Raw genomic sequence first — 14,252 nt, 5'->3', positions numbered from 1 at the left:
GTCCGCCATTTTCAATATTGAAAAACTGACTTCAAATTCGTAATCAGTGACTCTAAACCATTACACTAACACACAAAAAATTCATATTCTGAGCTTCTGACCAGACCCTGACTATTTTATGTTTGCGTGGTCGCTAAAACCGAATCTGAAGTCCGTTTAACCCCATCACGTCAGGATTTTGAAATAACCTCAAAAAACACAAAAATTTGACCCAAAATATTTGAATTCAAGAAAAATTTCTCTAAATCTTACCATGAGTACTTTATCCTTTTTGGGGTCACAGAATGCGAATTTGAATTCTATTTAACCCTAGCATGTCAGAGTTTTGATATAACCTCAAAAAACCAAAATTTAAAGGTTTTTTGAAGTTATTTCAAAACCTTGACGTGTTGGGATTAAACAGACTTCAAATTCGCATTTAGCGACGTCAAAAACATAAAGTAGCCATGGTAAAGTTTAGAGATATAAATTTTTCTTGATTTCAAAAATTTAGGGGCAAATTTTGTTTTTTTTTATATAAATAATTAATAAAAATCAATTAACAAATCTGTATCTTTATAGTAACTCGAAATTTTATTTTGTGCTTACCCACAGTTATGACTGACAGTGTCATGTTTATTCTCATATTTAAACAACTTTGCAACAGTTTTCATTTCTGGCAACTGGCATACAGCTTTTAAAAGACACTAAAAACCAAAAAATAAAGTTGCCAGAAATGCATCTTATCAGTGAAATTTTAATAATTTTCTTGCGACTTTATCGACTTAGTCCAGGCGCCCTGTATAACATGCGTGCCAACTAATTCGCCTGTTTAAGAAATAAATCATTTGTTAGTAAATATGATTTATAATAAAACTGACATTTTCACCACTTTTCCCCGTCAGATTTAATTGTCGTAAATCTTTAAAATTGTATAAAACCAAATTTTTGAGGTTTTTTGAAGATTGTTGCTCCCAGTGAATTTTTATGAAAGAAAGCTTCAAATAAAAGTCGTAGAGCTTGGAAAGACGGATAAAATGACTGGTCAGACGACATTTTTCAGTCATTTGTTTACGAGTTATCGAATTAAAACGATATAAAAAATCGAATATTTAATGTTTAAATAATACGTACATTTAGTCTAAAAGCTAGCTACGAAAATTGGCAACGATAAGGTGCAAGAAAAAATTTTGTATAAAAGCCTTCCTTTTTTATGGATAAACACATAACCTTGCGGCCAGAAGGCGCTTTGGTCACCGAAAGTAAGGGTGGGAGTTAAAAGATGCAAATTTTTGATGTAAAAAAATTATGAGGTGCAAGTCTGAAACTTGGTATGGCAGTAGATATTAATAGTAGAAATCACGTAAAATTATTGCCAGAAGTATAAGTCAGCAATTTGACCTTGCCAGAAGTTAGTCCAGCCCCTCTGTAAAAAAGACTGTTTTTGTGCCAACTGATAAGCCAGTTTTTAAATTAATTATAATTTTTTGATAATATTGAACAGTTTCTTTGAAAAATATGATTTTGTGCAGCGAGGCAACACGCCACGTTGAACTCCGCGCTAGGGAGAGTTGTGCCGCTCAGATTTGTTGGTTGTTTCAGTTGAAGCAAATGATTTTACGCGTAAGAAATAAAATAATTATTGCCAATATATGATTTACTATTATTTATTAATCATTTGTTATAAACTTTTAAAGGTTTTTAGGAACAATCTTAAGATTTTTAGATTTTAGTAAGTAGGGGAAGATGGGGCAAGGATAGTTAAGGGGTAAGGATAGTTAGTTGCTGTTATGTTTAGACGGCTTGCTCAAAATTCGCGTCATTTATGGTATATTTGCGTCTTGACACCAATAGATGATAGTAAAAATTGGGAGACAATCTGTCACAAATTGCGAAGTCAGGAGTTTATTTTTGTAAAAAGTCTATTTTGCTAAAATGGCAACGTAGTGTTTATCACATTGTTTTCTATATTAGTGCTTCCGAATATTTATTTACGTGAGTGTTTTCCTGAGTGGAATTTCCTGCACCTTAAAAAAAGTAATCTTCATTCTAGAGGATTCCTCTAAATGTAATGCATATTTTCCTCTTAATTTTGATATCAAAAGTAATAATCTTAATTTAGAAGGATTTTCCTCTCGAAAAAATCCTCTTAAAGGAAGAATAATATTCTAATATTTTTACAAGTTGAAAATAACCGTAATACACAGGTTTTGAATAAATTATTAGACAATAATGGTTATATGTATTTATAATAAAGTACAGTTTTGACACATTGAATTAAATGTTGATATCAAAACCTCAACGAAAAAAATTCCTAGTGTTATTAATGTCAAGAGAACCAATAATTTTTTTAAATTTGAATAATATAATAAATATTTAATAAGATTTAATTATTTACATTCAAAAAAGGTAAATTATAATAGATTCCTGGAATAAAGAATGAAATATTGGTTTTTAATTAAACATTTCTGAAAAAAATTTAATACATTAGATTTAATTACAATAATAATAAAAAATGCTATAGCCAGTTGCAAATATCAAAGAAGTTCGAAGCGAATATTTAAGAAAATTAGTAAGAAATGAAGATTCATCGAGAGGTTATATTTTCTGTATTTATACCTCCATTCAATATATCCACCCAGATTTAAATCATTTAGTAAATCTTCGAGTCTCTTTTCCATTTTGGTCTTTCGATTTATAACACAACACTATTATGACAAAATACGAAAATTGACAGTTTCGAAAAATAAAATCGCAAATGTCAAACAGGAAAAAAATGTAATCGATATCATGTATTTACTTTTCCTTTTTTCAAATATACTAAATTTAAACAGAAAAATCGTAATTGAAGAGGAAAATGCAAAAGTACTTTTTTTGTCATTGTTCCATTACAACAAAGAATAAAAATATTCTACAGTCAAATGGAATATTCGTATTTTAAGAGGAAATATTGAGAGGATTTTAGAAGAGGAATTTTCCTCTAAATTTAAGATTACTTTTTTTTGGGTGTGCTAAACGCGAATATCGTATTTATTTTCAAATTAATTCAAGTCGTTCCTTAAAATTTAGAAAAAACTGAAATATGGGCTCATGGGGCAAGGATAGTTAGAGCTATTACGGCTCGACAAAATCCTGCTAATGCGATTGCAAATTATAAAAAAATGTTTAATTGTTCTTTTTTTGTTGATATACATAATGGTACGTAATTATATACGAAAAAAGAAGCTTATTGACCAAGAAATTGGTGATCATCTGAAGAAAATTGGTTAAACCTCAGATTCTAGTTCAGACGAATTTTAATGCAATAATTGATATTTAGAAAATGTTCGAAACATGTTGTTAATACTTGATATATCAATATTAAATAGTCTAAATCCAATAAAATAAAGAAACCAAAAATTTATTGATTTTCTATGACAATTTTAGCATTTGGATTCTTTTAACTATCCTTGCCCCGGTACTGGGGCAAGGATAGTTTAAATTTTTTTTTACTTTTTCATTCGTATCTTGTAGGGATTGCACTCTACAGCAAAATAATGTATAGCAAAATTATAGCCAAATAACCAGGCTTTCCAAAAATACTACTCGTTTGCAGATACAAATTCAGGTTTGGTCGCTAGATTCGAAAACGTCTTACCTAACTATTCATGCCCCATCCTCCCCTACAAATAAACATTTTCTGACTTATATTCTATAATTGCATAGTTATTCAGTCACTTAGAATATATTTTTCGTAATTAGTATTTTTATTATAAACATTCAAAAGATTTTTCCAACAATCGTAACATTTATAGATTTTTGTAAATAAATAAACATTTCTGACTTAAATTTTACAATTACATAATTAGTCAGTCTTTTAAAATATGTTTTTAAATAATTATTTGTAACCTTAATTAATTGTAAAAACTGTACTTTCTGATTAATAAATAATTTTTAAGACATGAATACTTATTCCTAATGCGATTTATTGAAATTACAATTGACACACATATAACTAACCCTTTTTTTACCCTTCACACATTTTAAATGTGTCCAGTTTTTGCAAACTATGCATTGAATCAACTTTTCTCTTTATTTCGGATTAGAATAACTATTCGAACAAACGAGGCAATAGTAGATTATTATCGTTATGTAGCGATTGACAGCAGCAAAACCAGCCCCAAGCGAAAGGCACAATTAACCTCGTTGCGTCGACGCTCACTTTTTATCAAATATTAAAAAACTAGATAAATTAAATGTTAAGATCAATACACCATTGAATCCCTTGATAAATTTTGATCATTTAAAAAAATACGTGGGTGATTCTCCGCGTAGCGCACGATTTGGTATCTGAAACTTTAAAAAAATTTTTTATCGAAATGATAAATATCAATATGTATTTTTAAAGATAAAGAGTCAAGAAATAAATATCCATGGTGGGCCGGACAAATTGTTTATAATTTTTTAAACAAATTTTAAAAAAAATTCTTTGCTTTTTGAATTCTATAAAATAGTTGAAATTTGATTTAAAATGTTTATGGATATTTTTGGGGTAATTCACAAAAATATATATAGCACGAACGACAATTAAAAATTTTTATTTCGGTAATTTACGGAAATTTTATTTCAGTAATTTATGGAAATTTATACGATAATTTATAGAAATTTTGGCTAACATTCATAAAAATATGTAAAACATAAATCACAATTAAAAATTTTAATTTTGGTAATTTACGGAAATTTCCGCGGTAATTTATGGAAATTTTCGCGGTAACTTACAAAACAATAAATAGCGCGAACGACAAATCAAAATTTTAAATTTGGTAATTTATGGAAATTTATGCGGTAATTTATGGAAATTTATGTGGTAATTTATGGACATTTATGTAATTATTTATTATTTATCTAAAGTTCAATGTTTAAAACAAATTTTTTTGCTTCACATTTTATGTGCACTTATAGACACTCGAGTGATACACGCCTTTCAATGGGGAAAAAGCCTTACTATGATGCTGAGGCCAGACCATGACGCACAAGAAAAACTGATTTTTTTCAACATTTATTAACAATTTTCAATCTGTTTCATATGCATGTTATTTATATTCACTGAACTAATACTACTACACTTCAGTTGACATAAAATATAAATAATTAGTAATTTTATTGAGAAATATTTGAAGGCCAGACAATGACGATTCTGTGATTCCCTATGCACATTTGATGCTTTTAATGTGTGAAAAACAAAAAAATTAATTCTGAAAGCAGTTTCTCTCTTAGTAATTCACTTAGGAGAGCTTATTGTTGCTTTTAACTAATGGTGAGTGAAGATTCGATTTTATTTTTATGTAAAAAAATGCTATTTTATAAAAAGGCTAGACCATGACGCAAAAACGAGGGACAAGAATTAACACCAAAAAAATAAAAAAAAAAATTTTTTTTTTCACAAATGGTTTTTTTTCACAATTTTACTAACATAAACAATACGAAACTATTAATAGTTCTCATATTGATTACTGTATTTTACTAAAAATAACATTTTTTTATATAAAAGTGGTACTGGGGACAGGTCATACCATGATGTTTTGGCACCTTAAAACAGCTTTTTAAGTAAAATTATAAACTTTTAATTAAAAACGACTATGGGCTTTTGTTTGTAAACATAGAAATTAGTTTTTCCCATTGGATTTATTGCAATACGTGCAATTGATTTTTTAAAAAATACGAGGGACATTAAGTTGTGCGCTACGCGGAGAATCACCCTTAAAAATGCAAAAAATAGACCAAAAAGTGTAAACACGAAAAGTTGCACGTAAGTGACGCCAAAGCAACAAATTACTAACAGCTAATTATTCCGTGAAGCAAACAAAATCAAAATAGTTGCCAAAGATGCGCATAAGTAAAACAATACATTTCTCACTTTCACTTTTCAAAAAAAAAATTTTGTTTTTGAGATATTTCTATCGGCACAACTTACCCCCGGCACTTTAAGCCCCGGTCTCCCCTATCCGTTTTTAAAAATAACCAAAATTAATACCTAAAACTTAACATAATAATTTATTGCAAAATAAACTGTTTCATTTCTAAACTTTGTAAATCAATAAAATTAGGTTAAAAAATTTAAATTAAAATAAATAAATGTTAATTTTTAGGTATTAATTTTGATTATTATTATGAACAGATAACGAATTTTGATTCGTGAAAAAAAGTTACCCCATTTTAAAAAAAGACCAAAATTAGTCCATTTGTTTTACAGTTAGCGCAACTTTTGTAAATTTGAAAGCTCGATTACAATTCTGGCGCGAGCGACTGCCGCGAGGTAAATTCGTGCACCTACTTTTACCTCTATTTTTAATGTCTAGATATTTTTTTAAAAATTTGATGATTTTTTGGTAAAACTTCAACTAATTACACAGGCACACAAAAAGTAAAATGTGGTTTGGCCGAGACACTACACTAGTCTATTTTCATGTATTTTATCACGCTGAATCCGAATCCGAAGTCAGAATTATCAGATTGGCTTTTATTTTTGAGATAAACTCAAAAAACTGCTTAGAATGAAAAATAAAATCAAAAAGTTAAAAAATTTTCGAATGTCACTGCGATAGTGTAATTCCATTATCTGCACTTGTTTGAAAAAAATCTATCTCCTCCCCCCCTTTGAGCTAAACCGATGATTTTTTTTAAATTTTCAGAAAAATAACAGGAATCGAATAGAATTTATGCCAATGTCTCAAATAAAAAATTCGCTAAGATAGAGTCAATTCTTTATAGTGAAAAAATCTATCGTTTTTTAAAGGTCATTTTCGGGCATAAAATTTTTTTTTTTTTAATTCTGCTGTACTTGTTATTGATAATATAGGTCCTTAAGAGTAAAATGACACCTTAAAATGAATTTTTTTAGGGTCTTGGAATCTTACATCAGAAATAAAAAAATAGTTTATTAATTAACAATTGGATTGTTCAAAAACTATCAATCCAATCGGGCCCAAGTTTTGTACACATATTAAGGGTCAAATCAATTGACAAATGCTTTTTTTCATAAAAATTCACTGGAAGCAGCAATTTTCAAAAAACCTCAAAATGTTGGCTTTTTGCAATTTTAAAGATTTACGACAATTAAATCTGACGGGGAAAAGTGGTGAAAATGTCATAGTTTTATTATAAATCATATTTACTAACAAATGATTTATTTTTTAAACTGGCGAATCAGTTGGCACAAAAACAGTCTTTTTTACAAAGGGGCTGGACTAACTTCTGGCAAGGTCAAATTGCTGACTTATACTTCTGGCAATAATTTTACGTGATTTCTACTATTAATATCTACTGCCATACCAAGTTTCAGACTTGCACCTCATCATTTTTTTTCATCAAAAATTTGCATCTGTTAACTCCCACCCTTACTTTCGGTGACCAAAGCGCCTTCTGGCCGCAAGGTTATGTGTTTATCCATAAAAAAGGAAGGCTTTTATACAAAAACTTTTATTGCACCTTATCGTTGACAATTTTCGTAGCTAGCTTTTAGACTAAATGTACGTATCTCGCATACTCCGGATCAAAACTACTTAAGTTTGAGGTTGCTTTTAGAACTCATTAAAGTCTACTTTTGTGAGTTTCGAGAAAAATATAAATAATAAGATATTAATTAATCTCTCGATTACATCACTTCTATTTTTGATAAAATGTTTCTATATTTTATAACGTTTTAATGTTGTATTTCGTTTGTTGAAAAATCAGGTAAAATGTCATAGGCAAGTTTCAAACGTAACCTCAAACTTAAGTAGTTTTGATCCGGAGTATACAAGATACGTATATTCTGCACTGCTAATAAAAATTTGTTAACTTCCGAAAAAGTCTCACAACTTTAGTACATTTTAAACAGAACATTTAATTTACATAACTTCTAAAATATTTTTCACTTATACGTACGTTCGACTTAGGATGAACGACATGTTCTCACTAGAACAGGTACAAGTTTAGCTGTTGAACATGTACATTTTCTTGTACAAAATCTTGTACAGAGATTTTCAATAGGTTCCATATAAATTATTGAAAGCGACTTTCAATCGCAGCACTTATGTACACTGATCTGTAATTCCACCGTAGTTGGACAAGTAATAAGAAAAAATTGCTCACAAACGTGTTCATTTTTCAAGGAAGGTTGGAAAAATTCAAGGGGAGCCGTGCCCCTACCTAGCTACGCCTATGCGCATCCGCCCGTTTAAAAGTTTTTCAATGTAAGAAAGATTTGAGGTTCGACTGCCATTTTAAATTTTAAACTAAATTTTACTACATTTTATTTAGCCCGAATTTTAGGAAAATTTCGAAGTAAATATAAACAGTCAGTTTTAAACAATTCAAGATCATTAATATTTTCTTGTAACACATAAAATTATTCTAGGGAAGTGAATTAACAATTTCATGCAAAAGAAATCCGTCAGTTTTACAGTTTAATGAGAAATTTACATTTTTGGTGAAAAATAGATATTCTGTTTACATTTACCACAAATGACCCTAAATATTTTTTAAATATTATTTTTTCAGTGCATAATATATCAATTGTATTTCACGATTACCAATATTTAAATATGAATTAAAGTAAAATTTAGCAAATGAAGTACTTGTAAATAAATAAACAAATAAGATGTGTCAAAGGAGATAATACTAACCTGCGTATTTTGAGTTGGAATTTGCAAAGTAAGTGCAAAACTATTAGCATCAAAGCTTTCGTCAAGTGCTACAAGAGCACCATGAACTCCAGATTCTAAAAGATTATTTCCATATTCCTAAAAGTAAAATAAAAAAATAAACTTTGTTGTAAATTGATTTCAACTTCTAAACATTGTAATGTTTACGAAATACAGATCGAATGTACTTCATTAAGATATTACAGCGGTTAATCGAATTATTATATAATTGTTTTAAATTTTGGTTGTATAGTATTTTATATATGAGGCACTTCACGTCAAGTGATCCGGGTCTAAATTTTAATTACCTGGGATCAGGTTTAAAGTTTGCTTAAACTTTAGTCTTACTAGATACAACTTCAAGTACCAAAGATTATTAATTTATTTAAACAACTGTAAAAAGTGGAGGGAGTCAAAGTTTTAATTTTTTGCTCTACATCGTATATTTCAAAAATCTGCAATTCCTTTAAAACATAACAAAAGAATGTTTATTATATATGAATTTTTTTGCATTTTTTACTCACTTTCTAATGGTATAAACAATCTTTCGAAAAAAAATTTTTTTGACCTTGAAAAAATAAAATTAAAAATAGAATTTTGATTTTTGAAAAAAGACATCTTTTTTTAACTTTTTTATTTTTTTTTCATAAAGTTAAGATAATTTCCAAAAAAAAATATATAGGGCAAAAAGTGGGACGAGAACTTTTAAAGGGTCAAATTTAACGATGATTTCTGCGGTGCGACATTGTCGTGCCCTGACAGTGTTTGGTTAGTTTTGATATAGTTCTTTCTGCATCCGCTAGGTGTCGACAAGAATGTATATGAAATTCTCTTGCTGGTGAGATTGAAACTAATAAGTATAAGTATAGAAGACTAAGAAAACAAATTATTTTAAAATCGAGAGTCTTCTATACTTATACTTATTAGTTTCAATCTCACCAGCAAGAGAATTTCATATACATTCTTGTCGACACCTAGCGGATGCAGAAAGAACTATATCAAAACTAAGCAAACACTGTCAGGGCACGACAATGTTGCACCGCAGAAATCATCGCTAAATTTGACCCTTTAAAAGTTCTCGTCCCACTTTTTGCCCTATATATTTTTTTTTGGAAATTATCTTAACTTTATGAAAAAAAAATAAAAAAGTTAAAAAAAGATGTCTTTTTTTCAAAAATCAAAATTTTATTTTTAATTTTATTTTTTCAAGGTCAAAAAATTTTTTTTTCGAAAGATTGTTTATACCATTAGAAAGTGAGTAAAAAATGCAAAAAAATTCATATATAATAAACATTCTTTTGTTATGTTTTAAAGGAATTGCAGATTTTTGAAATATACGATGTAGAGCAAAAAATTAAAACTTTGACTCCCTCCACTTTTTACAATTGTTTAAATAAATTAATAATCTTTGGTACTTGAAGTTGTATCTAGTAGGACTAAAGTTTAAGCAAACTTTAAACCTGATCCCAGGTAATTAAAATTTAGACCCGGATCACTTGACCTCATATATATATAGTATTTTCTTCTTAATTGCATAGTTTTACCATACCGAAAGGCATGGTTTGGAATGTAGTTTTTGGGCACTGTCAATAAAGGGGGGAACCTACTTTAGAAGGCCAGAAAATAGCGCATTTTTGAGAATTTTTTTAAGAAGGAAAAAAATAACTTAGAACTCCAGGCTATGTAGGATATTTTTGTATATATTTGAAGTATTTGTAAACAAAATTTTGACAAAAAATATTAAACAATAGACAAGTTAAAATCAAAGAAAATTTTTATAAACAAAAAATAATTTTAACTGGTTCTCAAAATTGTAAAAAAAAATTTTTTAATTTTTTTTAGTTCAGATAGAAGGATTAATACTGAGTAAAACAATTAAGACATCATTCATTAAAATCAATCAAGGTGTTTTTCGTCAATCATGCCCACCAGTTTGTAAAAATCATAAAAAGTGAAATAAGAGAAAACGCTTTCCAAAGTTTGAGGTTCAATAAGTATAAATTTTACGCGACTCAATATTTCTCTAATTAGTAACCCCGGCTCCATACAGTGCTTACTAATAAAATAAAGTATCTTTGCAGGAGCCTTCCTGCGGGTAATAAATCCGAAATAGACAATAAAATGGGGGTAGGTGGCCACCGAGTTTAGCCAGGCGCTTGAACACTTGCCCGACTCCTCTATGTGTTCAGTCTCAAAACTTAAAAAATACTTTATTCTCGTTTTTTTAATTTGAAAATGAACTTTTATTCGAAAAAACTTTTTTATTTGCATAGAAAAGTTGAAATGAAAACTATGTTTTTTGTTATATTTTCTTCGAGAGTGTTATTTTTCATCTTAAATCTCGATTGTGTTAGTCTTCATAACACCCGTCAATTTAATCTAAGAGTGAAAAAGAAATTACATATAAACAATTTAGAAAGATGTCTTTAATATATAATACATTTTGTTTCAGACAGATATTTATAACTGTTGCGCCTCATTGGAATGCCAAACTATTTACTATTATTAAACTCTTTTAATACTACTTTTAGAAAAAATTGATTGCTTGTGTTTTGTAGTATTAAAGGTTTAATAAATTTGTAAATTAACCATTCATGTTATAGAAACTGCAACATCGTATTAATAGACCTATTTTCAATGTTATGTGACCGAAAATAAAGAGGATATCGACTTTTAATAAATTGAAAATGTTGCAAAAATATTATTTAAAGAGTTGCAATCATGAATGTTTATTGACAGTGTTATGCACTTAAGATAAATATATAATTTATATAAGGAAAGATTTGGTTTATCAAATGAACACAAAAATCAATGCTTCATCATATCTGCGGTATATTCGACTTGGGAAGAATAAATAAGCAAGTAAATAATGAAATAATTCGCAAAAAACAAAAATATCTTTCTTTCTGTTTTATTACTTAAATAATTCAGTGTAAACATAATTCTTAATCATTAAATTAGACCGTTGATTTCCTGAATATATATTTAATGATTACATAAACTCTAATTAATGCTAAGACTTCTAAGTAACATGAAAACACAATTCCTTCTTAATTGTAATTTGTAGGGCGGTAAATTAAAAGGATTTAAAGTATTTAAATATTCTGTTAAAATGTCATTACTAATGTCTCCATTGTCACAATTTTCATTACTATCTAGACTTTTATAAATCCACTCACTATTTTTATCACGCTGTTACACTTCTCTGCTATTAATTTCATCCACATCAACATTTCGTGGACACTAGCTCCAGGACAATGCTTACGAAAACTCAAATTTCGTTTGCTAGAAATTATTGGCAATTTTTTTGGTAGTCAATAAATATCCACTCTTTTAAATAAACTTAATTGTGAAAAAAATTTCAATAATTTTTAATTTTTAATAACAATTTGTATTTTCTATACTTTCTAAAGCAAAGATTATAATAAAATTTGCTTATAACATACCTTCGTGTTACGTATGAATTTCGTAACGTTGTATTAATTAATTGTTAATATTATTAATAATTCCTTAATACAATACTTAAAAAAAGAGAACACATTATGAAATACAGAAAACACATTATAAACATTAAAAGTAATGCCTTTTGAATTTCTTGGAGCTATCTAAATAATTATATATTAAATGGTAACATTCAATTAATAACCTAAATTTTAAAGAAGACCTATTTAATTTTCATGATGAAATTGAGAAACTAATTGACTTAATTTAATACAAGAAACAAAGGATGATGCAGTAGTAAAAAAGGCGGATCCAAAATGGTCGACAAATTTTTTTAAAGTACATCGAATTCACTTAAATCTTGTTACTGGGGGGTTTTCGGGAACGCTGATTACGAATTCGACAACAGTTTTTGAAAATCGAAAGTACCATAAATTCGATGTATTTTAAAAAAATTGGTTGGTCATTTTGGATCCGCCATTTTGGATTTTCAAAAATTGACATCGGATTTTTAATCAGCGACTACAAAAACCCCTAAGTAACGAATATTAAGCGACTTTATATAGTTCTTTTGATTTTAATCATTTTTTAATGTTTTTTCTTTTACCATAGTTTTTTTAAACTTAAAAAGACGTCAAGTAACAAGTGTGGCGGTAGGCTTAAGGTTCTAGTCGCCTAGTGTGATTTAGGCTTAATCTCCCCCTCTCGTGAGTGGGACGAGTGTGAGTGTGTGTGTAATCTCGCCCTTACGAATGTCATTCGAGTTTTGTACTCCGAAATAGTCGGTTGAGTAAATTATGTTAATATCCATGGATTATAATTAAAGTTAATAATAATTAATTAAATAAATGTCGTTCTTATTTTCGGGTTTTCGGGAAATAACCTATATTAATATTAATCATTAATAAAATTCCCACACTGGTGACCCCTTCGCGAGTGATTGTTTATTTATTCATAACAACTACTCGAAGTTGCAGAAACGACATTATTATTTTTTTTTTGGGGGGTTTCTTTTAACGATTATTTTCACCATGTTGGATACGGAGGAAGGTTCGAGCGGTGGAAACGACGATCGGTTGAATCAATTACAACTACAAATTGATAGAGTTGCGGAGAGCTTGGACGGTTTCAGGGACGTTCGTGTTGATGCTAATCGGAACCCTAGATTTCCGCGTTTTATATCGAATTTTTACTCAGATTAAAAACAGAATTGTCGCAACCTATTCCATTTCTACAGAGGCTCGTTTGCGTCAACTTTTGAAAGGTGACATTTCAACTTACGGGAAACCTTCTTTAATTTTAACGCGTCTGCGCGGTTTGGGTTATGCCCAATGCAACGAAGAAGTGATAAATCGGTTTTTCTCGACCAATTACCCCCATCAACGCATTTTAGTTGCATCAAATGTAGCTGGACTCCAGGATTTGGCTAATCTTGCCGATAAGGTGTACGAAACCACTAGTCTTTCAGGTTCTTGTTCTGCCGTAGGCACTTCTGCCGTTCAATCCTTGTCTCATCCTAACAAACTTTCAGCTATCGAGACTCAAATCTATAAATTGGTCGTGCAATCAGTGCTTTGAGCACTAAGTTTTCACAATACGATAATGATAATTCCCGACGCGCATCTAGATCCACATCTCGTTCTCGCAATGATCGTAAGGGAAATAGACAACGTTCTTCTTCACGTGATGATCGACCAAATTGCTGGTACCATAATAAATTTGGCAATAGAGCAACTAAATGTAAAGCACCATGTTCTTTTGTTGCTGAATCTAAAAACGATGGAAAATCGGGAAACTAAAGATGCCTCTCCGTGCGGAGACTATCGGTTTTGGCAATGTTTCTAGACGTCTCCACATTCGCGACTGTCGATCTGGTTTACTCTTCCTGATCGACACAGGTTCCGATATTTCTCTTCTTCCAGTTAGTCAAAAATCAAAACTCAAACCATCCGACATTTTTTTGTATGCCGCGAATAATTCAAAAATATTAACTTTTGGTGAGAGACGCGTGTCTCTGGATATCGGATTGAGAAGGGACATTAAATGGAATTTTTGTATAGCCGCAGTTCCATACCCTATCATTGGGGCAGATCTGTTGGCTCATCATGGCCTTATTGTAGACTTGCGTCAGCGCAAATTGATAGATAGTATTACTGATTTAAGCATGAA

General features: G+C 29.5%; 1 protein-coding gene across 12 annotated transcripts in view; it reads right to left on the bottom strand.

The window, feature by feature from the left end:
• The window catches only part of LOC127282162 (liprin-alpha-1), a 648,576-nt gene that overhangs the window by 58,069 nt on the left and 576,255 nt on the right, over window positions 1–14,252 (bottom strand). For all 12 annotated transcript variants that reach the window (XM_051306264.1, XM_051306268.1, XM_051306263.1 and 9 more), the window contains one exon: window positions 8,625–8,741. In XM_051306264.1, the coding sequence (XP_051162221.1) occupies window positions 8,625–8,741 (117 nt within the window). The remainder of the gene's footprint in view (window positions 1–8,624; window positions 8,742–14,252) is intronic.

Source organism: Leptopilina boulardi, unplaced genomic scaffold, assembly GCF_019393585.1.
Source record: "Leptopilina boulardi isolate dan_hultmark-lab unplaced genomic scaffold, ZJU_Lbou_2.1 LbouV2_285, whole genome shotgun sequence".
NCBI lineage: Eukaryota > Metazoa > Arthropoda > Insecta > Hymenoptera > Figitidae > Leptopilina > Leptopilina boulardi.
Note: the sequence above shows the minus strand (reverse complement) of the source record. Positions and strands in the feature narration are given on the sequence as shown.